The 27,703-nt window shown below is 43.6% G+C and overlaps 1 protein-coding gene across 1 annotated transcript in view; it reads right to left on the reverse strand.

The window, feature by feature from the left end:
- The window catches only part of wnt6b (wingless-type MMTV integration site family, member 6b), a 79,208-nt gene that overhangs the window by 38,758 nt on the left and 12,747 nt on the right, over nucleotides 1-27,703 (reverse strand). Inside the window, exon 2 of the mRNA XM_078552655.1 lies at nucleotides 13,403-13,623. Within this exon, the coding sequence (XP_078408781.1) occupies nucleotides 13,403-13,623 (221 nt within the window). The remainder of the gene's footprint in view (nucleotides 1-13,402; nucleotides 13,624-27,703) is intronic.

Genomic DNA, 27,703 nt, shown 5'->3' on the forward strand with positions numbered 1-27,703 from the left:
TAAAATCTGCATTATTACAAAGAAACAAAGCACTGGAATTTATACCGTACCTTTTGTGACCTCAGTATATCCCAAAGTACTTCACTGCCAATTTAGTACTTCTGATGTGTCATCACTGTTGTTATGCAGGAAGCATCATAGCCAATTTATCCACACCAAGATCCCAGAAACAGCAATGAGATAAATGACCAGGTAATCTGTTTTTTTTTCCTTAGTGATATTGGTTGAGGGATAAATATTCGTCAGGGCTCTGGTTGGAGAACTCTCCCCCCAGCTGTTCTTTGAAATATTGCCACAGAATCTTTTCTGTCCGCCTGAGGGGGCATATGGGGCCTCAGTTTAACATCACACTACCTACCTCCTGGGCTACGTGCCATAATTTTCATTGACCTTTTTTTCAAAAAAGCTGATGACCTTTTTTGAAAAAAAATATATAAAAAAACAATCTTGGGATGTTTAAATCACCAGCCAAACGATCGTGCACATCTCTGATCAGAAATCTCAAGCAGTAATCCAGTGAACCAGTAATACAGAGGCCCAGGCTGATGCTGTGGGGACACTGGTTCAAATCCCAGCACGGCAGACGGAGGAATTTAAATTCAATTAATTAAAAAAAAAACTGGAATTGAAAACTAGTTTCAAAGATGGTGACCATGAAACTATCATCAATTGTCATAAAAAAACCCATCTGGTTCACTAATGTCCTTTAGGGAAGGAAGTCTGCCGTCCTTACCTGGTCTGGCCTACATGCGACTCCAGATCCACAGCAACAGGGTTAATTCTGAACTGTTCTCAAGGGAGGGGAAACAAATGCTGGCCTTGTCAGTGATGCCCACATCCCATGAACAAATGAAAAAAAGCATCCACATTTCCTAGACAGGAGTGGCCCTTTAAGGACTACACCTCAATTACCAACATGGGACATAACCCAATGATATAGAATTCTGCTTTGGGATGACGTGCAGGGGAGATATCTATACATACCTGCAGCCAACTGTATAATTTTTCCAAATACTGCCAACCCAGAAATCTGGATGTCGATGCATCCTGGACTGATTTAAATGTTTCTTCAGCTGCTTCCCTTGGATTGTCCGTTTCCTCTGAATTATTCAACGCTGGTGTAAATTTACTGAACTCCCATGCTTTCTAATAAAGTGCAGATGGTAGGACTGTAACATCAGCCCTTACATCAACTGTTCAAAACATGTCTCCCAAAAAGATACAAAATACATTCCCAAAAATACAAATGTTTTCGAGCAATTTTACCACAGGGACAGTTTGTTCTTTCTGTTTTCTTTAAATCTTTGTTGCACTGAGGTCTTCTCCTGCTGCCCCGATCCCTCTACACGTGACACCGAATTCCACCTTTCTGGGAAATCATAGAATCGTGGAATGGTTATAGCCCAGGGGGCTATTCGGCCCCTCGTGTTTGTGCCAGCTCTCTGCAAGAGCAATTCGCCTCATGCCACTCCTCCTGCTTTTTTTACCCCCATAGCCCTGCAAATTTTGCCTTTTCAGGAAAATGATCCAATTCCCTTTTGAAAACCATGATTGAACCTGCCTCCGCCACGCTCTAGGGCAGTGTATTCCAAACCCTAGCCACACGCTGTCATAAAAAAGTTTTTCCTCGTGTTGAAATCGCTTCTTCTCAAATACCTTAAATCTGTGCCCTCTGGTTCTCAATCCTTCCACCAATGGGAGCAGTTTCTCCCTCTCTGCACTGTCCAGACCCCTCATGATTTTAAATACTTCTATCGAATCTCCTCTCAGCCTTCTCCTCTCCAAGGGAAACAGCCCCAGCTTCTCCAATCTACCCAAGGAACTGAAGCTCTTTATCCCTGGAACCATTCTCATGAATCTTTTCTACACCCTCTCTAATGCCTTCACATCCTTCCTGCAGAGCAATGACCGAAACTTGACACAATCCTCCACTTGAGACCGAACCAATGTTTGGAATTGGGCAGACCAACTGGGGTTGTTTAACTCACGATCAGGGTAGGTGGCACATAGAGGATAATGGAGCACATTGATTAGATAGCCTTTTGGTAATACAGAGCTTGAGCATTGCTGCAAGAAGAGACATGCTGTTGAAGCTTTCCATCTTGCGCTCATCAGGGCAGCTCACAAGGTAAACCAACAGTAAAGGGAACAACAATATATACTGCACGAGAAGAGAGCGCTGATTGATTGGCAAGTGGATTCTGATTAGTAGAGGTGTTGCCACGGAGAATGCAGCAGAGAACAATTAACTGCCAAGATTTTGTTCAAATTCAAACCAGGCAGGTCAGTTCTGATTTGTCAAGGCATTGCCATGGGGAATGAACCAAGGAATGGCTGTCCCCCAAGCTTTTGTTTAGTTGGAAAATGCACAATGCGTGGACTTGCTCCTTCTGTCTGCAAAGGACAGGGCCCTGTGTGCAAATATGTGTGGCTTCTAGCATGTGTAAGTGGGCAACACTGCAAGCCAGACTAATAATCTTACATTGGTTTTCAAAGTAATTCTTAGCACAATCAGGATTGTTTAGCAGGTGTTGTCCAATCACAGAATCACATCTAATGTTTGCAGACAGAAGGAACATGTCCACGCATTACACCTTTTCCAACTAAACAAAAGCTTGGGGGACTGCAATCCCCTGGTTCATTCCCTATAGTAATGCTTCGACCAACCAGAGTCTACCTGCCTGTTTTGAATTTGAACACAAGTTTGGCAGTTAACTGTTCTCTGCTTCTCCATGACAATGCCTCTAACAATCAGAGTCCACTTGCCAACTAATCAGCACTCTCTTCTCATGCAGTATAAATTGTTGCTTTATTTTGTGTAGCTGTCCTGGTGAGTGCAAGACAAAAAGCTTTGATAGCATGTCTCTTTGTTCTGCAATACATTGACTAGAGGGCTCTAGACTTTTTCTTCATTCATTCATGGGATGTAGGTATTGCCCATGTTCAGAGAGCATTTAAGAGTCAACCACATTGCTGTGGGTCTGGAGTCACATGTAGGCCAGACAATTTCCTTTCCTAAAGGGCATTAATGAACCAAATGGGTTTTTATGACAATCAGCAGTGATTTCACAGGCACAATTAGCTTTTAATTCCAGATTTTTAATTGGATCCAAATTCCATCATCTGCTATGGTGGGATTCGAATGCAGGTCCCCAGAGTATTACCCCTGGGCTTCTGGTCTAGCGACAATACCACTACCCCCACCGCCTCCAACTCTGTTGGAATGATAGTAAATTTGCATTCTGGAGATATTAGAAGCATAACAATAATAATTTGCATTTATATAATGCCTTTAATGTAGGAAAACATCCTAAGGCACTTCTCTTCAGTTAAAGATGAAACAGTAGATGGGCTGAGTCAGGGGTGAACTCAGGTGGGAGTAGGCAGTCTTTGCAATGAAGGGAACATGGGATTATAAATTCAGCTCAAGGTTGAATAAGACAAAAATTGGCACTGAGACAAAGATGTTGATATATATAGTGATGTCCTAAAGTATGTCAAAGAGGTAGGTTTTAAAGAGCGTCTTAACTAGTAGAGAGATGGAGCAGTGGAGAGGTTAAAGGAGGGAGTTCCCGAGGTTAGGGCCTTGGGAGCTGAAGGAATAACCGTTCATGATGCACAGGTGGCCAGAATTGGAGAAATGCAGAGATCTCAGAGCTGTAGGAGGTAACAGAAATAGGGAAGGGTGAGGCCAAGAAAGGATTTGAACATGAGGGTGAGGATTTTAAAATTGAGGCTTAGGTCAACTGACAGAACAAAGGTGATGGGTGAACAGGACTAGGTACCGGATGGAAGACAGGTGGCAGAGTTTTGGACGAACTGAATTTCACAGAGGACAGAATGATGGAGATCCATTGAGGGGGGCCATTGGGAAAGTCAAGTCTGGAGATAACAAAGTTTGTCATCATCGTTATCGTCGGCTGTCCCTCAATTCAAGTGTTCTGGTGACAACTGCTCTGTACATTAGGACTTCTGCAATGCTGAGCATTTCCCATATGATGTGTCTCAAAAGGCCACCATCGACGAGGAGATTCAACATCGGATCAGCTGCGCCAGCTCAGCCTTCTACAAACTACGACAGCGAGCATTTGACAACAAAGTTACAGATGGGACAATAGATGGGCTGGGGCAGGGATGAGCTCAAGTGGAAGTAGATGGTCTTTGTAATGAAGAGAATATGGGATTCTAAACTCAGCGTGAGTTGAATAAGACACCGAGGTTGTGAGCAATCTGGTTCAATCTGAGGCAGTGGCCATGATGTGGGATGGGATTGATGATGAAGGAATAAGGTTTGTGGCAGGGTGTGTGGGGGAGTGCGGAGATGTTAAAGACAATGGCTCGGGCTTCCCAATGTTGGACCAGAAGAAAGTGCAACTCATCCAAGGCAAAATGTCAAACAAACCATCTGACAATAGGGTTAGTGGAGACAGGCGGTGGAGAAGTAAAGCTGAGGGTCACCTGTGTAGATGTGGAAGCTGGCTCCCTGTCTTCAGATGATGCTGCCAAGGGGCAGCATGCAGGTAAGGAAGAGGAAGGGGCCTGACCTCTCTCAGGTTGAAATAAAAGATCCTCTTTTCGAAGTACGGGGCAGTTCTCCCCAGAGTCCTGTCCAATACTTATCCCTCAACCAACCACTGGGAAGCAGATGATTTGGTGCTTATCTCATTGCTGTTTTGTGGGAGCTGGCTTTGCACAAATTGGCTGCTGCATTTCCCTACAACATTATAACAGTGCCTGAACTTCACAAGCATTTCACTGGTGAAAAGAGTGGTGTAAATCCAAGCTCTTTCTTTCCTTTGTAATGCTCTCCCCCTAACTAGTCAATAACTGACTTGTTTTCATCTCTTTAGTATTACAGCAACAGCTTAGACATACATGACGCTGTTAAAGTGGTGCTTCAGGAAGCAGGAAAATGAACACAGAACAGAAGTTGCAAAGAGTATTAGGGGAGGCGATCGAAAGTGTAGCTCAATGCTGAGATTCGAGCGTCCCAACATGCTTAGAGCCACTGAGCATTTTGTAGTCATTGCTGTATTGCAGGAAATGCAGTAGCCAGATCACACACAGCAAACTCTTACAAACACCAACCTGATAGTGATTGGATAACCTTCTTAGTGATGTTGAATTGAGACATAAATATTACCCAGGAGACCTCCCCAGCTCTTCTTCATGATAGCAACCTTAAGACCTTTTACATTCCTCAGAGAGAGCAGAGGGCCATAGTTTTTAACATTTGACCTGAAAGGCAGCCTCTCTGACAGTGCAGCACTCACCCAGTGTAGCACTGGAAATGTTAAGTACAGATGACATGTTCAAGGTTTGGAGTCGGACTTGAACCAGCAACCACATGACTTAGAGATGAAAGGCCTACCCACTGAGCCGCAGCTGACAGCCAGGAACGGCAAATGGAAAGCCGGTGTCAGTAAGGTTTAGTGTTTGGATCCCAATTCCAAGACCGATATTCTAACTGCTCAGTCTTTTCCGGTGGAGAAGCCAGAAAGCAATATACAGAATAACTGCGAGCTTGACAGGTCATCCTGTATAAAGTGGATCCTGTTACTTTAATGCTGGGCTATGCCCCAAGAGAACACGGTTACAGAAACAATATCCCTCCTTGTGGCTTTCATTTCTTGTATGTTTACATGTCTAACTCCAAACCACACAGGCAGGATCTAGAAAGCACCCATCGACACCTCCGCTTTGTAAAAAGAGATGCCATTTGAAACAGAGTATCAGAAAGAGCAGCATGAAAGGGAAAAGCATCGCCAACATTGAAAGGCATAAGGAGCGCGTGCGAAGCTGACAAAACATCTCTCTATCATGTACAGGTCTTGACTGATCTGTTGGAAAGGTCTGCCATTATTAAAATGTCTAGTAACCTCAAGGCTGGCCTGATCTTTTTGGGAAGGCAGGGACTCCAAGGTGACCCCAGCTATAGTTTTTCAGGCTGGGAAAGGTATTCGATGAAGTCGAACCTGAGGCAAACCCACGCATCGTGGCGATGGCCTTAATGACTCATACTTACATAGCACCCTCACTATGCAAGGGAATTGACAGAGGGAATGGTGGGTCAGAATTCAAGGGGCAGGTGCCAGAGCAGCGGGCAAGAGTTAGGAGGCAGCTTTGACTGGAAGCAGGATTGGTCAGAAGCTCAATCGAATGGACGGGTTTGAGATGTTTCTTAAAGGCAGAGGGGTCATGGAGAGGAAGAGGGGATTTGGACAGTGAGAGGCAGAGAGCAGGGGTGAGCAGCCTTAGATTTTACAACCATTATGGGAAGAGGATAGGAGGGGATGTGTAAAAGGTCACAAATAAAGGATCTGCGAAGCGGTATATAAAGTTGCAGAGTTAGGTTAGGGTGAGGCGGTGGCGTAATGATAATGTCACTCAACTGGTAATCCAGAAACCTAGGCTAATGTTCTTGGGAAACAGGTTTGAATTCCACCATATCAGCTGGTGGAATTCAATTAAAAACATCTGGAATTAAAAGCTAGCCTCATTAATAGTGAGCATGAAATCATTGTCAATTGTTGTAAAAACCCGCCTGGTTCACTAACGCCCTTTAGAGAAGGAAAGATGTTGTCCTTAACTGGTCTGGCCTACATGTGACTCCAGGCCCACAGCAATATGGTTGACTTTTAACTGCCCCCTGAAATGGCCTCTCAGCTCGACAGCAATTAGCGGTGGGCAACCTTGCCAATGATGGCTACGTGAAAGGATGCAAAAAAAGGCTCTGAGGGATAGTTGAAGAATCTAGTTTGCAAAATTAGGTAAAAGGAGGCCGAGAAACATTTAAGATAATTCTGTATTTACCGTAAAAATAAGTCCCACCTTGGAAGAGTAGCCTCGATGTGGGGTTCCCTGTTTTGTCATTTTGGCCTCCTTCATGTCACAGAAATATGCGTGGGAGAGCAGCTCTCTGTGCTGACATTGTGACAACAGGAGGTCTTAATCAGACAATCGGTTGGTAGGTTTACATCTGGGTGGTCCCCTACATTTCCCATTGAAGTACTACTGACAGAGGGAGAGCCTTGTGTTTAAGGAAGGCTGCGTTCCCCCAACACAGGAGCCTCTAAATAAGGGTATTTAGTTGTGGATTGGGGGTGGTAGGTGGTACTGAAGGGACGGTGAATTATAGCATTGATCTTTCTGTGAGTACGCAGGATGTGAATACTGCTTGCCTCCATACCCCATCTGTCTCCACGCCAATCCGAGGTTTACTATGTCTCTATTCGAAATGTTCCTTTCAGCCTAATGGAGGACTTAATTAGTACCTCATGACTGTCATTCTACATAATGTTGATCAAAATCCAACTTGCATCCGTCAAAACAAATTCAACCACAAAATTACTTTCTCCCGAGCATGTGTGGCAGGAATCTGTAATTTTGGAAGCAATCATTTTGGATGGTGCAACATAAAAAGGGTAAAGGAAAGATGTTTTATTCATTTAACAACCTAGCATGTCTGTCAGGAGCATCTCAAAGTGCTCCAAAGCCTATAAATCCCTTTGAAGTCCAGTCATTGATGATCTGTAGTGAAGTGTATAGGTCAACATTTACACAGCAAGATCTCACAAACAGCCAAGTAACGGATGGCCAGTTCATCAGCTTTTGTTGGGTATTAGCCAAAAGAGAAACATCAGGCAGGACAATGGGCAGGCTCCATCCTCTTCAAATATTGTCATGGCATCTCCAATATCTATTTCAACAGGAACAGCTGCCTCAGGGACACATGAAGAAACATAAAGCTCAGAAGGACTGGAGTCCTAAGTAAGGTTTTGGGCAGGTCATGAATTTCATCATCACAGCAGCTCACACGACGTCTAGCCTAGTTTTGGTGCCATGAGGGATCACTGGGGTGTGAGGAGACCAAGGATGTTGGAGGGATAGTTCATCCATGAGGCTCTGAGGGACAGCCTACTGTATGAGGAGACCATGGATATGAAAAGGATGGTTACTGAATAAGGGAAACAAGAGTACAAGTGGAGTGGCCATGAAGGAAACCAAGAATCCTAGAAGATGCCCTCTCAATGTGAAGAGCAGGGATCCTAAAGTGATGGACAAGCAGTGGGAAAATCAATGGTCCTAGAGTTTTTATTTCTTTATTCATTCATGGGATGTGGGCGTTGCTGGCAAGGTCAGCATTTGTTGTCCATCCCTAATTGCCCTTGACCTGAGTGGCTTGCTAGGCCATTTCAGAGGGCAGTTAAGAGTCAACCACATTGCTGTGGGTCTGGAGTCACATGTGGGCCAGACCAGGTAAGGACAGCAGGTTTCTCTGTTTCCTACAACTGAGCCAATTTTGAATCCACCCAATCAAATTACCCTGTATCCCATGTGCATTTGCCTTCTTTATAAGTCTCCCATGTGGGACCTTGTCAAAGGCTTTGCTGAAATCCATATAAACTACATCAACTGCACTACCCACATCTACACACCTGGTCACCTCCTCAAAAAATTCAATCAAATTTGTTAGGCATGACCTCCCTCTGACAAAGCCATGCTGACTATCCCTGATCAAACCTTTCCTCTCCAAGTGGAGATAGATTCTCTCCTTCAGAATTTTCTCCAATAGTTTCCCTACCACTGATGCGAGACTCACTGGCCTGTAGTTCCCTGGCTTATCTCTACAACCTTTCTTAAATAGCGGAACCACATTAGCTGTTCTCCAGTCCTCTGGCACCTCCCCCGTGGCCGGAGAGGAATTAAAAATTTGAGCCCCTGCGATCTCCTCCCTTGCCTCCCTCAGCAGCCTGGGACACAAATCATCCAGACCTGGAGATTTGTCCACTTTTAAGCCTGCCAACATCTCCAATACCTTATCACTCCCTATATCAATTTGCTCAAGAACCTCACAGTCTCTCTTCCCGAGTTCCATACCTTCATCCTCATTCTCTTGGGTGAAGACGGATGTGAAGTATTCGTTCAACACTCTGCCGACGTCCTCTGGCTCTACCCATAGATTGCTCCCTTGGTCCCTAATGAGCCCTACTCTTTCCCTGGTTATCCTCTTCCCATTGATCTATTTATAGATTTTCTTGGGATTTTCCCTACTTTTACCAGCCAGAGTTTTCTCGTATCCCCTCTTTGCTCTCCTAATTGCTTTCTTAAGCTCCACCCTGCACTTTCTGTGCTCCACTAATGCCTCCGCTGATTTGCTCCCCTTATACCTGCTAAAAGCCTCTCTTTTCCTTCTCATTGTATCCTGAATATCTCTGGTCATCCATGGTTCTCTGGGCTTGTTACTCCTTCCTATCTCCCTAGAGGGAACATGTTGAGTCTGTACCCTCCCCATTTCCTTTTTGAACGCCCCCCACTGCTCCTCTGTAGATTTCCCCACAAGTAGCTGTTCCCAGTCTACCTTGGCCAGATCCTGCCTTATTTTACTAAAATCCACTCTCCCCCAATCCAAAACAATTTTTTGCAACTTGTCTATTCCTTTGTCCATAACAAACTTAAACTGTACCATGTCCCATTTCCTTTTCAGTTGTGGGGGTCAGACACAGGCTGCTGAATTACTATCGGCGTGTTACGCGACCACCCCAAGACCAATTTTAACATCACAGTAACACTGCAACCAAAACATGGATGGGTGTCAGCTCCCCCTTCTCTCCAACTATTTGCCCCCAGTTGCCTCATGTTGAGAATCCCTCTCCCCGAAATTCCCTCACTTTCTCTCCTGCTCTTTGCAGCCTCGTTGGTTCCCGACAGTTTGGAACTTAGGCCCTGTTTCAAGTATAAGGATAGCTGTACTTTATCAGTATGTACTCAGCGAGAGCCTTTATTGAACTGACCTAAGATGTCTGCCACCAGAGGAAAGAGCGCCTCATTGCAGAGTCACTTTTTTTTCATTTATGGGATGTTGAAGTCGCTAACTAGTCCAGCATTTATTGCCCATCCCTAATTGCCCTTGCTCTGAGGGCATTTTAAGAGTCAACCACATTGCTGTGGGTCTGGAGTCACATGGAGGCCAGACTAGGTAAGGACGGCAGATTTCCTGCCTTAAAGGATATCAGTGAACCAGATGGGTTGTTAGAGACAATCGGCAACGGTTTTGTGGTTACCATTCAAGTCTCCGTTCCAGATTTTTATTGAATTCAGATTTCACCATCTGCCCAGGTGGGATTGGAATGCTGGCCCCCAGAGCATCACCCTGGGTCTCTGGAATATTAGCCCAGTGACAAAACCACCACCTCATGGCAGAGTCACATGACTACGGCAAGCCAGTTAGTCAGTACAGCATTGCATTTCCAAAACCCAAAATGGCCGTGCAGTTGGGCACCTTTAATGAATCATTGTTTGTAGAAATTGTGCCCAGGTGCCAGGTTTTTGAAGTTTAGCCAAGCAAATAAAGCAAAAACAAGTCAGAAAGTTGAAGGCAAAACAGTTTTGAATATGTTGAGGTGTCCATGAAGGAAAGATAACAGTGAAACAGCCTCAGATGCTCCCTGTGGCTGACTCACTATTAATAATCTCCTCCCCTGGGCTGTCTTTATGAAGAGACCTCAGTGAGGAAGTGGTCAGTCAATTTCCTCTTTTATTCACATTTTCTCCAGCTTGAGTCCTGTTGCAGTCCAGTTCCAACCAAAAAGCCCCATAGAGAAGGCCGCTGCTTTTCTTCATCTATACTAATAACCTATATCTGGGTGATGTGCAGGGCACAATTTCAAGATTCAAAAATGACACAAAACTTGAAAATATCGTGAACTATGAGGACGGTGATAGACTTCAAGAGGACAGAGACAAGCTGGTGGAATGGGCAGAACATGACAGATTAAATTCAATGCCTCTAAGTGTAAAGTGCAAGCAAAACACTGCAGATGCTGGAAACCTGAAATAAAAACAGAATATGCTGGAAATACTCAGCAGTTCTGGCAGCATCTGTGGAGAGAGAAACAAAGAGTTAACATTTCGAGTCCGTATGTCTCTTCTCCGGATGAAGAAGAGTAATACAGACTCAAAACGTTAACTCTGTTTCCCTCCCCACAGATGCTGCCCGACCTGCTGAGATTTTCCCGCATTTTCTATTTTTATTTGTGAAGTGATACACTTTGGTAGGCAGCATGAGGAGAGGAAATATAAAATAAATGGTACAATTCTAAAGGGGGTACAGGAACAGAGGGACCTGGGGGTATATGTACAGAAATCGTTTAAGGTGGCAGAACAGATTCAGGAATCATAAATGGGGCCTATTGAATCCTGGGGATTATAAATAGAGGCATTGGGCGGGATTTTCCATGCCCAATCTTCCAGTCCTGCGGCAAGTCAATGGACTTCTGGCTGAGGGGCCACCTCGCCCATGATGGGACCCACCCATGAAAGGGCCGGAAAATACCTGCCATAGAGAGTAAGACCAAGAGAGTTATGGCGAATCCTTCTGAAACACTGGTTCAGCCTCAGCTAGAGTATTGTGTTCAGCTCTGGGCTTTAGGAATGATGTGAGCCACTTGAGTTGCAAGGATAGATTGGAGAAGCTGGGCCTGTTCTTTTTAGAGAAGAGAAGGTTGAGAGGAGATTTGATAGAGGTGCTCAAAATCACGAGAGCTATGGACAGAGTAGATGAAGAGAAACTGTTCCCAATGGCGGAAGGGTCGAGAATCAGCGGGCAGTGACTTAAAGCGTTTGGCAAAAGAGCCAGAGGTGACTTGAGGAAGTGAATGGGCACGTGCTTAGGATCCGATTGCGCTGCCTGAGAGTGTGGTGGAGGCAGTTTCAATCGTGGCTTTCAAAAGGAAATTGGATAATTACCTGAAGAGGAAAGATTTGTAGGGCTACGGGGAAAAGGCGGGGGAGTGGGACTTGCCAAGTTTCACTCACAGTGAGCCGACAGATATAACATGCTGTATGGCCCCCTTCTGTGTTGTAATCATTCCATGGTTCTTCCTCTGTGGCCCAGTCTAAAGTGAGTGACAGAAGGCTACTAGAATGTAAGGCATTGATCCCAATTAGCCCGCGCCTCCTCTCTGGTATCCAGTGCCCTCTGCTCTAGAGGAAATGCCATCCGCTGTTTGAGTTGGAAATCCTTGGACTTGCCTTGGTGCATTTAAGGGCACTGGTGAGGCCACATCGGGAGTACTGGGTGCAGTTTGTGTCTCCTCACCTAGGGAAAGACATACTTGTCTTACGGGGAGTGCAATGTAGGCTCACTAGATTGGTTCCTGGGATGAGGGATTGTCCAATGAGGAAAGATTGCCTAGGCCCACATTCACTGGGTTTAGAAGAATGAGGTGATTTAATTGAAAATTACAAAGTTCTTAAGGGGTTGGACAGGGTGGGTGCTGGGGGGATGTTTCCCTGGAACACATTGTCAGCCATTTAGGACTGAGATGAGGTAAAATTTCTTCACTCAAATGGTTGTTAATCTTTGGAATTCCCTGCCTCAGAGAGCTGCAGGTGCTCCATTGTTGAGTATATTCAAGACAGAGATCGATATTAAGGGAATTAGAGATCGATACTTAGGGAATTAAAGGATTTGGGAATCGTGTGGGAAGGTGATGTTGAGGTAGAAGGTCCGTCAAGATCTGGTTGAATGGCGGAAGACTAGGCCCAAAGGACCAAATGCCCTACTCCTGCTGCTATTTCTTGTGTTCTTACGCTGAGTCATGGTGAAATAGCCTGGTGAAATTCACTGTCACGATGCATGTCTGATGAAAGGCTGCTCGGTTAAAGTAATATAGGGCACCCCAAAGTGAAGTGGCCTAGTGATGCAGGCAAGTGTTCATACCACTGGATAGCATTCAGGTCCGAAGAACCCTGATTCATTTCTTTCCACCCTTGGAAAAGAGGTTACAAAGACCCGTGACAGCACTCCCATCAGCTGAGATCTCATTCAGCACTGACCTGGGATGTAACCTGGGTCTTGCACAGCCCTCTGGCACAGTTCCTCATCAGCTGGTGGTGTGACCCAGAGCAGAAAAAACATCAGCTAATTCTAACATCACACCTGATGGTCCGATGGGTGCCCAAGCAGAATCGTCAATGCCTGTAACTATTCCCAGTGGAGGCTTGAGACCATCTTCCAGGCCCTTGGGAATTTCAGGCCCTGGAACTCCTCCACCAGTCCGTGTAGAGATCCGGAGAATTACTCCTGTGGGGAGGTTAGGAGGGTTCTCCACTTAAGAAGGTTTAATTCATGGTGTGGTGGTGGGCAGGGCTGAGGGGAGATTGGGTTCAATCTGTCATCACCTGTCATCATAAGATTTGAAGTTGATGTAGGGCGGAATTAAGCAGTTTAAAGTGCTGCTCTGATAGGCAGCACTAAATCAATAACCCTTTCGGAGAATAGTTAATGGAATTAGATGACTAACCAAAGCTTAATGCAAATGGATGGATGAACATACCCTTTGACCACCCTCTACCCTCCTGCCCGAGAATCCGATACATGATCCGATTCAGCTCATACCTTGCTGCAGGATTTTCCCAAAGTATTTATTGTGGATGGTACAGTTCCATCTGCGGCTTCGGAATTGGAATTGACACTCTCGCACCCCCAGCCTGGCTCCTTTCACCACCTCGCTCACGATCTCTGGCTCGGTTTGGCAAAGCTCAGCCTGCTTCCCTGCCAATCGCTTGGTTTTGCGACAGATGCTGTTTGAGTCCATCACCAAGGGACTTCCCACTGCCCTGCAGCCAAAAGAGAAACAAATAAAAGAACACCTGAAATACTGGCACCACCATTGCCACGGCATAGTTATAACTTAAAATATTCGCCCTTCTAGTGACGTCACCCTGATCAGCATTGGAGAAAGCGCTAAAAATTCCACCTTTGGAAATATATCTGCTGCTTGCTGCATTAATATGTGCCACACACGGAGAAACACACACACGCAAAACAGTCATACACACAAAACACAGAAACACACACATGCAAAACAGTCATACACGCAAAACACAGAAACACATACACACAAAACAGTCATACGCACACACAAAGACACACACACACAGGCATACACAGCCACACACACACACATTCACACGCAGACACAAACACACTCATGTGCACGCAACGCATACACACATACACACAAGCAGACACACGCACGCACATACAGATGTGCACACTGACGCACAGACACACACACTCACATGCAGACACACACACACAGACACGCAGATGCGGACACAGACACACACACACATACACTTACACACACACAGAAACATGAACAGAAGATCACATAAACAAACCCAGCTCTATACACACCCACACAAACAAACACACACAGGCACACAGATGCACACACGCAGGCACATAAACACACACATGCAGGCACAGGCACAGACATACACACACACACGCACAAAATATCAAACAAGCAGCCACTTGATCAGCAGCTCTGTTTTAAATCAAAGTTTAATCCCCTGTATGCTACCCTGGAGTCTTTAATTGCTCTGCAAAAAGAGCAAGCTGTGCCAGAATCTCTGACACATAATTGAGCTCCCGTGCCTACATGCAGGGAATATCTTTATGTGGGAGTAAACTGGAGGGGAAGGTGTATCAGAGAATTATGTGAGAGGCACCGTTCATTCCGTCTTGTGATAAATGGACCACCCTGTTGCTATGGTGCAATGGTGCCTTGGTGCATTTGCACAATATCCAGGAAGTATTCAAGCATATGTCTGCACTTGCACGTGTGAGTTCCCTATCTTGCCCAAGTCCTCATAGGGAGCTACAGAGCAAAGAGACAAAAGGGAGGTGTGTGTGTTTGTGTGTGTGTGTGTTTGCGTATGTTGGTGTGTGCGTGTGTTTGTGTATGTTTGTGTGTGTGTGTGTGTCTAATGCACATCTGTCTACAAATAGTATTATATCCTTCTAGGAAACATATGCATGCATTACGTGTGGCATACGTTGTACTCCAAAGCACAAAGACAGCAGGGGCCAAGCAAACGATGGACAAACCCATCCCATCCTAGTCCCACCTTTTCTCAATCATTAGTGCACCCTGACTCCCTGGAGAAGTTGTTCTGGGAATAACTGGTAGAGACTTGGCAGAACAGGTCACTTCAGAGGGTGTTGAAACAATTATATACTGTATGACTGATGTTACAGACCAGATAAGGGAGGTAGGATTCCCTTCTTTAAAGGCTCAGTTGGGCTTTTTACAACAATCTGACAGATTTCATGTCAGGGTCACGAGTCTACTGCCATGGCCATTACTCAACTCCACCCCAGTCTATCATCATCCTGTATTCTGGCTCTATGGGGACTTTACTGGTGTCACTCAGAGGTTAGATATTCATCCTAGGGTTGTTAACCCTCCACAACTGCCCTGGAGTGTCCAAGAGTTGAAGATTACTCCCCAGGGCAACAAAATCCAAGAGAAAAATCATCAGGGTGGAGAAAAAGTTATGACCTTTTTTTCAATTCCTTTGAACACTTCAATTTGTTACAAATAAAAATCCTGTAAATGGGTTTGGAAAGGCTGTTTTATGGTGTGGGGCAGTGGTAGGCAGCAGATCGTGTTAATAAAGCCCCCAAGAAATACATCCAGCCAGAGTTGGTAACTCTACATCGAATTGAGGTGCAGATATGTAGGCCTTTAAAGACAAATGGAAATCTCAATTTCATAGATTGGAATGTTGCCTGCAATAGCAAATAAATGATATTAAATTCATGCAAGGTGTTAGACTACAGTTCATAGGGTCACAGAATCATAGAATGGCTACAGCTCAGAAGGAGGCCATTTGGCCCATCGTGTCTATTCTGGCTCTCTGCAAGAACAACTCCACGAGTCCCACTCCCTCACCTTTACACAGCACCCCTGCAAATTTTTTCTCTTCTGTCCAGACTTGAACATGTCTTCTCTCAACCTTCTCTAAGGAAAAGCCCAGATTCACCAATCTATCCTGAACTGAAGTCTCTCATCGCCAGACCCATTCTTGGAAATCTTTTCTCCACCCTCTCCAAAGCTTTCACATCATCTCTAAAGTGTGGCGCCCAGTATTGGACATACTACTCCAGGTGAGTGGAAGTGTTTAGGATTCTTCGAAGCTCATGGAATTGGATCAGTAGAAGATGCTGGTGGATGGATGTTTTTCAGTCTGGGAGCTGGTTTGCAGTGGTGTTCCCCAAGGGTCAGCTTTGGGCCCATAACTCTTTTCAATTTTTATAAACGACCTAGACTTAGTTACAAGGAGCAGCATTATAAAGTTTACAGATAGTGAAAAACTCAGGATAGTAGTAACGACGAAGACAAGATGGCATACCGATGGTGAAATGGGCAGAAACATGGGAGATGGAGTTCAACGCAGAGAAGTGTGAAGTGGTCCACTTTAGAAGGATTAATATGGAAAGACACGAGAAATGGCAGGATTTTGAAGAGTGTAGATAAGCAGAGAAACCTTGGTGTCCATATATACAAATCCTTAAAAGTAGCAGAGCAAGTCAAAAGGATGATTAAAACGCTAATGGGTTACTTGGGTTTAATTATAGAATCCTAGAATGGTTACCGCACAGAAGGAGGCCATTTGGCCTGTCATGTCAATGCTAGCCCTGAGAAGCAGCAATTCACCTAGTCCCACTCCCCTGCCTTTTCCCCACAGCCCTGCAAATTTTTCCTTTTCAGATAATGATCCAATTCCCTTTTAACAGCCTTGAATGAATCTGCCACTGCACTCCAGTGCATTCTAGATCCTAACCACTCACTACGTAAAAATGTTTCTCCTCATGTCACCGTTGCTTCTTCTGTCAATTACCTAAAATCTGTGACCTCTGGTTCTCACCCTTCCACCAGTGGTAACAGTTTCTCTCTATTTACTTTGTCCAGACCCCTCATGATTTTGAACACCTCTATTAAATTTTCTCTCAACCTCTTCTCCAAAGAGAACAGTCCCAACTTCTCCAATCTATCGACATAACTCAAGTTATGTCATCCCTGGAACCATTCTCATGAATCTTTTCTGCACTCTCTTCCTAATGCCTTCACATCCTTCTTAAAATGTGGTCATCGAACTGGATGCAAACCAATGTTTTATACATGTTTAACTTAACCCCCTTTCTTTTGTAGTCTTTGACCCTATTACTAAATCCCAAGATGCTGAAAGGTTTAAGGGGACAAGTGGCCTACTCCTGTCCCTAATTCATATGTCCGTACGTAATTATTAGCCACGCTCTCAATCTGTCCTGCCACCTTCAATGGTTTATGCACTTTTTTAAAAAATATTCATTCATGGGATGTGGGCATCACTGGCTAGGCCAGCATTTATTTCCCATCCCTAATTGCCCTTGTCCTCATTCAGAGGAAATTTTTTAAGAGTCAACCACATTGCTGTGGGTCGGGAGTGACATGTAGGCCAGACCAGGTAAGGACAGCAGATTTCCTTCCCTAAAGGACATTAGTGAACCAGATGAGATTTTACAACAATCGTTTCATGGTCATCATCAGACTTTTAATGAACTCAAATTTTCATCACTGTGTTAGGATTTGAACCCAGGTCCCCAGTGCATTACCCTGGGAATACCAGTCCAGTGATAATACCACTATGCCACCACTGCCTCCCCTAAACAGACCCAGGTCTATATGTTTCTGCATCTGCTTCGAGTCCTCTATCAGACAGTGCATTCCAAATCCTAACCACTTGTTGCAAAAAATAGTTTTTCCTCATGTCAACTCTGGTTCTTTTGACAATCACTTTAAATTTGAGCTCTCTGGTTATCAATCCTTCAGCCATTTGAAACAGTTTCTCCTTATTCATTTCAGCTAAACATTTCATGATTTTAGCCACTATATCATTCTTTGAGCTAAATACTCTTTAAGATCCTATTTTCATCGTTAATAGATATTGGGTGGGATTTTATGACAGCGGGATTTCACAGTCCCGCCAAAGTAAATGGAGTTCAGAATGGCTCACCCCAACAGGGCCGAAAAATTCCAGCCATTGTGTCCAGTGAAACCCCAAATCCCTCACCTGTGTGCTTTCTTCATCTTTTCCCAATTATTTTGGACTCTCGCTTCTGTCTCCCCTTCCTAACTTCACGGTTGCATTTCTACATGTTGAATGGCATCTCTCAACTCTTAGAGAATTCCCTGAGCCTGTTCAGATCCCTCCGCCACCTTATCCTCACAGCTTACAATCCTTCCCAAATTAACATCATCAGCAAACTGAGTGAACTCTGTTACTGTCACTTCCGCCCGCTCCTTAACATAAATCAGAATACAACAACTGTCGAGTCCCCTCAGGATCTTATATGTTTCAATCAAGTCGCCTCTTACTCTTCTAAACTCCAGAGGATACAAGCCTAACCTGTCCAACCTTTCCTCATAAGACAACCCACCCATTCCAGGTATTAGTCTGGTAAACCTTCTCTGAACTGCTTACAATGCATTTACATCCTTCCTTAAAAAAGTGACTAATACTGTACACAGTACTATAAATGTGGTCTCACTAGTGCTCTGTATAACTGAAGCATAACCTCCCTACTTGTGTATTCAATTCGCCTCACAATAAATGATAACATTCTATTAGCTTTCCTAATTACTTGCTGTACCTGCATACTAGCCATTCAGTTGAAGCCAGTTGATTGGATGCTTGTTTACAAAATCCACCTAGTTCACTAACTAATGGGGAGATGGTGGTGTAATGGTAATGTCACTGCACTAGTAATACAGAGGCCTAGGCTAATTCTCTGTGGGAGCTGGTGAAATTCAAATTCATAACAATCGGCAATTGAAAGCTCAGTCTCAGTGAATATGTCCATGACAATCACCATTAATTATTGTGAAAGCCCTGGTTCACTTTGTGCCCTTTAGGAAAGGAAATCTTCCAGTCTGGGCCTATGTGTGTGACTCCAGCCCCACACCAATGTAATTGATTTGTCACTACCCTCTGAAACGTCCTAATGCTCTATTCGGTTGTATCAAAACAGCATTCTTTCTCAGGTTAGTGAGAATCTATCATGGTGGCCAGATTAACTTTCAAAATGTATTTACAGATAGGGAAAAATCCCCCCCACCCCGCCCCCACCCCCCAGTTGGAGGGGGGGTTGTGCGGAAACGGGCGAGAGCGGGCGCGAACCCAATCGGCGCCCCCGATCGGGTCCACGCCGCCATTTTACCTGGGCGGGCCAGAAGCAGGTGGGAGCTTTGCAGGTGACAAAAGCTCCTCTTTGGTCAGATCAGCCAATCCTTCAGATAATCACCACTGTACCTCGGACACCGGAAAATGAACAGCAACAGAAGAATGAGCCCCAACCTTAGGATCCAATGGTTGCTGTCACACTACCTGTAAATACCATGTCTGCAACCTCCACGCAAAGCTACAAGACAATGCTGAAGCAAGGAACTAGCGGCCATCAACTCTCCAGAGCACACCTCAGTGAGGCACAGAGACACACGGAAGAATACAGTGTCACGATAAAAACCAAGCTGCAAGGTAAGCCCTCATATGAGGAACACCCAAACGACAGGGAGAGACACCTTCAACTTCCACAAAGTTAACCATATGGAAAAAGAAAAACTGGGTTCATGCCACGAATGAACAGAGTGAACACTCTCGCCAGAAAGAATAAGACAAGCTGGTGGCCTGAGCAGAGCAGATGGGAAGGTGACAAAGAGAAGCTCAACTCCAAGGAGCAGAAAAAATGTATCAAAAGAAGACAACCAAGTACCAGAAAAATAAATTACAACTCAAAATCCAAATCAACAAAGGTTGCCCAAATCAACAGAGCCTACCACTCCTCCAAATGTGACCAGAACAAGATCTGGAAGAATTATCAAGCCTCCAGACTGCCTGAATTTATAAAGTCAGAGACTTGAATGGGACAGGAGGGGTAGCATGATTATAATGTAAATACGTTGAGTAAAGGCTTAGGGGGAGGTGTAGTATGAGGGTATCTGGCATAGGAAGGATTAATGTGGGACTGGGAAACAGTACTGTCCACAGCGTGATGTAAAGAGACACATAACCTGAGCCTAGGGTCTATTGTGGACTGGACAGAGACCTGTGTAGAAGCAAGCATGGAGTTAGCTCATCGTTTGGGCTATGCGCTGTATATATGTACATAGTTATGTGTTATCAATAAACAGTTAATAGTCAACCATACAAGACTCAGAACCTCTTTGTAAGACCTACTGAACATACGACATACAACAATTATTGCACTGCTGTTCATGGGAACTTGCTGTGCACAGACGGCTGCCACTTTTCCTACATTACAACAGTGAGTGCACTCCAAAAAGCACTTCATGGCTGTAAAGTGCCTTTGGAAATCCTGAGATTATGAATGATGTTTTAGTAATGCAATTGTTTTTTTACTTTTCTTATTTAAGTCTCTCCTTAAAATCTATCTCTTTGACCAGTAAGGGGCATGTGAGGAGACAGGAGATGACACTGGAATGAGATGGAGACTGAGAGAGTAGTGAATTAGGTTCATGTGGTAATAGATTAAGAATGAAGATCTGACATAGTACTAATCTTCAAGTAAGTTAGGTTAGTTTGTTAAGTAAAGAACTGCCTGGAGTGGCAGTTATCCAGCAATCACCTGAAAGCAGTTGTTAAAATGATGTTAATTACTGTAACAGGAAGCAAAACGAGTTAGTGATTCATCAGAGGGTCTATAAAAGAGACAAGTTTTTCAAACTGCACAATCAATAAGGGATGCATGAGGAGATAGGGGACTACACTGGAGTGAGACACGGACACGGACACGGACACGGACACGGACACGGACACGGACACGGACACGGACACGGACACGGACACGGACACGGACACGGACACGGACACGGACACGGACACGGACACGGACAGAGTGAGTAGTGAATTAGGTTCATGTGAGAATTCGGTGCACGGGGGAAAGAGGTGTGGTATACATAGGAATTATTCTTAGTTAATTGAGTAATTAAATTAAGTTAACTAAATAACATAAGTAACAATGGCAGGACTGGTGTTATGTTGCAGCTGTGGAATGTGGGATTTTTGGATGCTGAGGCAATCCAGGACAAACACATCTGCAGAAAGTGTAAGCAGCTTGAGGAATTCCAGATCAGGATTATTGATATGGAAGTCGAAATGCAGACATTGCTCAACCTAAGGGAGGGGGAGAAATACCTGGACACTTGTTCCAGAAGACAGTCACACCTCTTAGAATAGGGCCATCTGTTTAGGTCAGCAGTGAGGGACAGGAGGGTGTGACCGTGAGTGAGGCAGGTAATGGGACTGAGCAAACAGTAGTGGAGGAGCCTCAGGCTTTGCAACTGTCAAACTGGTTTGAGGTGCTCACAACCAAGGTCTGCAAGGTGGATGAGCAGGCTGGCCATGGCACCATGGTATAGGAAGCCATTCAATTGGGGGGAGCAAACAGGAATGTAATCGCAGTAGGGGGTAGTATAGTGAGGGAGGATTGACACTGTTCTCTGCAGCAAAGAGTGAGAGTCCAGATGGCTATGTTGCCCACCTGGTGCCAGGGTTCAGGACGTCTGCTCAGGGTTTGAAAGGAACTTGCACTGGGAGAGAGAGGATCCAGTTGTCATAGTCCATGTAGGTGCCAATGACATAGGCAGGACAAGGAAGGAGGTCCTGCATAGTCAGTATGAGAAGCTAGGTACCTAATTAAAAAGCAGTACCTCAAAGATAATAATCTCTGAATTATTACCTGAGCCACGTGCAAATTAACATAGGAAAAATAAGAGGAATGCGTGGCTGAAAGACTGGTGTGGGAGAAGAGGGTTCCAGTTTATGGGGCACTAGCACTAGTACTGGGGAAAGTGGGGCAGTACTGTTGGGACCAGTATACACCTAAACTGTGCTGGGATGTGTGTTCCTGCAAATTGCATAACTAGGAAAGTAGAGAAAGCTTTTAACTAAACAAGGGGGCTTAGGGATCAAGCTTGGGTAGGTGTGGCAAATCAAGGGCTAGATTCAAGGCAGGAGACCATAATAGTAATATAGTAAGTGAGGGTAATAGAATAGCAGGAAGGGGAAGAAAGATAAAACCTAAGAATACACCAATAATCAAGACTAGATGTTAGAAAGCTAACAAAAAGATCAAGCTAAAGGCTCTGTCTCTGAATACACATAGCATTCATAACTAAGTAAATGAATTGATAGTGCACATTGAAGTGAATAAATATAATCTGATAGCCATTACAGAGACATGGCTGCAGGATGACAAGGATTGGGTCCTGAATATTGAGGGGTACATGACATTCAAGAAGAATAGGAAGCTACGTAAAGGTGGAGGGGTAACACTGTTAATCAAGGATGGTGCTGGTGCAATAGTTAGAGATGACCATGGCTCAGAAGATCAGGATGTAGAATCGGTTTGGGTGGAGATGAGGAATAGCAGGGGAAAGAAGTCACTGGTGGGAGTCTACAAGCCCCTGAACAGTAACCACAATGTAGGACAATGTATACAAGAAGAAATATTGGGTGCTTATGATAAAGGGGCAGCAATAATCATGGGTGACTTTAATCTACATATAAACTGGAAAAATCAGATTGGCAGTAGTAACCTGGATGAGGAGTTCATCGAATGCTTTTGGGGTAGTTTCTTAGAGCAGCATGTTCTGGAACCAACCAGAGAGCAGGTTATATTAGGCTTGGTATTGTGTAACGTGACAGTATTAATTAATGACCTCGAGTAAATGCACTCCTAGGTAGTAGCAATGACAATATGGTTGAATTTCACATCCAGTTTGAAAGGGAGAAGAGTGGGTCTAAGACTAGTATTTTAAAATTAAATAAGGGCAACTATGTGGGGATGAAAGCTGAGCTAGCTGGAGTGAACTGGGAAACTAGGCTAGAGGATAGATCAATAGAGAAGTAGTGGCAGACATTTAAGGGAATATTTCAGAATACTCAGAATAAGTATATTTCTACTACAAATAAAAAGTCTAAAAGGAGGACCCACCATCCATGGCTAACTAAAGAAGCTAAGGAAAGCATCAAACTTAAGGAAAAAGCATATAACTGCGCAAAGATGAGTGGCAAGTCAGATGATTGGTCAGAATATAAAGAACAGCAGAGAATGACTAAAAGGTTAATCAGGAGTAAGACATTACAATATGAGAAGAAGCTAGCTAGAAATGTAAAAACAGATAGCAAGAGTTTCTACAAATATTTAAAAAGGAAGAGCGTAAGTAAAGTGAGTGCTGGTCCTCTAGAAAGTGACAATGGGGGATTAATAGTGGATAATAAGGAAATGGCGGATGAAATTAACAGATATTTTGCTTCTGTCTTCACTATAGAGGGTACAAAAAAACACTCCAGTATAGCTGTAAATCAGGAGCTGGAAGGGAGAAGGGAGCTTAATGAAATTACAATCACTAAGGAAGTGGTACTGAGCAAACCGATGGAGCTGAGGGCTGACAAGTCTCAGGGTCCTGATGGACTTCATCCTAGGGTCTTAAAAGAGGTGGCTAATGAGGTAGCTGATGCGTTGGTGTTAATTTTCCAACATTCCTTAGATTCTGGAAAGGTTCCATCAGACTGTAAAGTAGCAAATATAACCCCTCTATTCAAGAAAGGAGGGAGGAGGTAACAGGAAACTACAGACCAGTTAGCTTGACATCTATCATGGGGAAGGTGTTAGAATCGATCATTAAAGAGGTTATAGCTGGGCACTTAGAGAAACTCAAGATAATCGAGAAGAGTCAGCATGGTTTTGTGAAAGGGAAATCATGTCTCACCAACTTATTGGAGTTCTTTGAAGGAGTAACATGTGCGGTGGATAAAGGGGAGGCTGTAGATATGCCATACTTGGATTTCCAGAAGGCATTTGATAAGGTGCCACATCAAACGTTATTGTGGAAAATAAAAGCTCTGGTGTAGGGGGTAACATATTAGCATGGATGGAAGATTGGCTGGCAACAGAGAGTATGCATAAATGAGTCTTTTTCTGATTGGCAGGACATAACGAGTGGAGTCCCATAGGGGTCTGTGCTGGGGCCTCAACTTTTTACAATTTATATCAATGACTTAGATGAGGGGAGTGAAGGCATGGTAGCTAAATTTGCAGATGAGACAAAGATAGGTAGGAAAGTATGTTGTGAAAAGGACATAAGGAGGTTGTAGACCGATATAGATAGATTGAGTGGTAAAAAATATGGCAGATGGAGTATAATGTGGAAAAATATGAAGTTGTTCACTTTGGCAGGAAGAATAAAAAAGCAGAGTGTTGCTTAAATGGAGAACGGCCACAGAATTCAAGGTGCAGAGGGATCTAGGTGTTCTAGTGCATGAGTCTCAAAAGGTAATTAAGAAGGCTAATGAAATGCTATCCTTTATTAAGAGACGAATTGAACATAAAAGTAAGGATGTTATGCTTCAGTTATACAGGGCATTGGTGAGACCACATCTTGAATATTGTATGCAGTTTTGATCTCCTTATTTAATGAAGGTTGTAAATACTTTTGAGGCAGTTCAGGGGAGGTTTGCTAGATTGATACCTGGAATAAGCGGGTTGTCTTATGAGGATAGGTAAGTGTAGTAATTATGGCTTTATTTAGCGTGTAATGTATCTTTAAGAATAATATATGTTAGGAAAGATCACATTATCTATAGTAACCAATAGGAGAGTAGCGCGGGCTGCCTCCTCAGTCAGTGCAGAGATAGAGTAGAAGTTGAAAGCACACATGTAGTTGCTGCTGAGTATATTGTAAATAAACTTAATGTTTCCACCCAAGAAGTGTCTGCAGATCAATTCTATCACTAATAGTACAACTCGGCCACCCTGCAACAGTTAGACAGGCTGGGCTTGTTTCCACTGGAGTTTAGAAGAGTGAGGGGTGACTTATTTGAAGTATATAAGATCTTGAACGGTATTGACAAGGTGGATGTGGAAAGGATGTTTCCTCTTGTGGGTGAGTCCAGAACCAGGGGAACTGTTTTGAAATTAAGGGTTGTTCTTTTAGGACAGAGATGAGGAGAATTTTTTTCTCTCAGAGGGTTGTGCGACTTTGGAACTATCTGCCTCAGAAGGCGGTGGGGGCGGGGCCATTGAATATTTTTAAGGCAGAGGTAGATAGATTCTTCTTAGGCAAGGGAATCAAAGGTTATCAGGGATAGATGGGAATGTGGAACTCGAAACACATACAGATCAACCATGATCTTAATGGTAATATGTATGTTACCAAGCTTTTGGTCACCTGTCCTATATCTCCTTATTTGAATCGGTGTCAAATTATATCTGATGACGTTCCTCTGAAACATCATAAGACATTTTACTACACTAAAGGTGCTGTAAAAATGAAAATTGTTGTTGTCTACTCTTTATCAAACTGGTCACATTTCGTTGTTGAATCCTCAAGCTCTTGATCTCTCCTCTGTAAGAGATATTCATTTCAATGGAGATAAAGTGACATTGAGTTCCAATCCTGCGATGTGACTTAGACATTTAGGATTTCTCTGGGTCCTCCTACCTACATCAATCCTCACCACACTAGCCCATTTTATCATTGATTAGTGTCAAATTAGAAGCACTTCTGTGGCCTGGGTTGACAGCCATTAGGAAAAGGGTTGACTCTGGTCCCTGTCAGACTTGGCTGCATTGGAACTCTGGATACAGCAATGTTCCCTGGCAATGTTTGCCACCAGCAAAAATAACTGCTGTAATGTGCAACTTGGTATCTTTTACAATAAAATAACAGAAAAAGGTTTATGCCTTGTGTTTTAATCATCTCCCTACCCACTTCTCCCAACATAATGCAAACTTAAAGATTAATTTGAACCACTGTTAGATAGTGCTTGGGTTATACTGTACCAGGAATGTGAGCGTTTATCACACATTCATTCTCTCTTTTTCTCTCATACAATAATAGGGCTGCCATGATTTGACCCATAGAATGGATTATTAACAATATTGTTCAAAATATTGCTACTAGAAGCCGCAGCTATATATTAAATTATTTTTAATATTTACTATGCCAAGGGCTGAACACCTCAAAATCATAGGAGCTAAAGACAAAACAAAAGAACTGATATTTATATAGTGCCTATTACAACCTCAAGACCTTCCCAAAGCATTTTACAACCAATAAAGGCCATCTTTTTTAAGTGTAGTCACTGCTATGGGAAACCCAGTTGCCAATTTGTGCACAACAAGCACCCACAGACAGCAGTGTGATAATGACCAGATAATCTGTGAGGGTGACACTGCTTGAGGAATATATATTGGCCAGGTCACTGTAATTTATTGGATTCATGTAAATGAAGGGGCATTCAAGAGTAAGAAGCAGCAACTGCTAGCAACATTGAAAAATCTTGAGATGGTTTATGTCCTATCACTCCCACGCACTCATGTCAGATTTGTATCACAAACTGATAGCAAAGAAAGTGATCATGCCTTATTTCAGTGTCCTTGTGTCAGGGCAGCTACTGTTGCTGCACCCGCAGAATATTTTATATAATATGCGGCCCTGTGTTATTGTGTGACTCAATAAATCTTAAGTAGTCACTCTGTGGTTGCTAAGCCCTCAGTGTGAGCATTGACATCAGTGACATCTGCGGACAAGCAAAAGAACAGACCAGGAATTAACAAGGCCATTCTTTATGTTTTTTATAATATTTATCTTTCTCATTGATTAAATATCTGTATGTTTTTGTTCCCTAATTCACTCCCAGATATCAATTATTTTATACATTTTGTTTTATTCTTTCATGGGATTGCAGGTGTTGCTGGCAAAACCAGCACTAATTGCCCATCACAAACCATATATAAACCAACTGAACCTTGCCATTAGATTCCAGCCTGGAACTCACTCCCTGGTATCCATTATTCTATATATGAACCATCTGAACCTCTCCATTAGATTCCAGCCTGGAACTCATTCACATGTATCCACTATTCTATATATAAACCATCTGAGCCATTCCATTAGATTCCAGCCTGGAACTCATTCCAACGTATCCACTATTCTATCTAATCCATCTGAACATCTCCATTAGATTCCAGCCTACATGTAACTCACTCCCATGTAGGTGCTACATTACCAGTCATGTAATGTGTAAACCCTTGCTTGCAGCTTTAATATGCTTTCACCAATATCCCAACTTTGGCTCCGCTGCTCAATCACTGTGCCAAACACTTGGGGTGGGATTTTCCAGCCCCACCCACCGCCAGGATCGTCCGGTCCCGTCAAAAGTCAATGGGCTTTTGGCTGGACCACCCAACCTCCCAATGGGGCCGGAAAATCCTGGCCTTAGTAATTAACCCACCCAATGTATATATATATGAAGCATAAATATCATACAGCTGACACTAAGCAAAAAGCTGTAATTCAATCTTCCTGCTAACATTTGCAAACCATTCAAGCATTACGTCAGGACTGTCTGTTTAGATTGCAACCTTGTAACTGGCTACTGATCATCTCCTATATAAATTCCTGTCCTTTGAAAAGCACACATCATATCTTAACTGCGTCTCAAGCAGAAAAACTGTTACGTTCCCTGGCTGAAATTTAAATCACTCGAAATAACAATTTATCACTGACCATGTATCGTGATTGGCTCAAATTTCCCAGGAACCAATCACTTACCTCATTATTCCTCAATACAACTCTCACTACAATCTATAACATCCTCCAAATCCTTATGTGTAATATAACTAACTCCATCATACTTAAAGCAGTGCATTTCAAAGTGTCAAATGTGTTGAAAATGAGATAAAGAACAATAACCATTCAGGTTGTTTCTTTCTCTCCTAATTCCCTGAGCCTGTAAAAGCAATTTCCAATCTGCAAACTGCCTATGCCATGCAGTGATT

This window comes from Cetorhinus maximus, chromosome 11 (assembly GCF_964194155.1).
Source record: "Cetorhinus maximus chromosome 11, sCetMax3.hap1.1, whole genome shotgun sequence".
Lineage (NCBI taxonomy): Eukaryota > Metazoa > Chordata > Chondrichthyes > Lamniformes > Cetorhinidae > Cetorhinus > Cetorhinus maximus.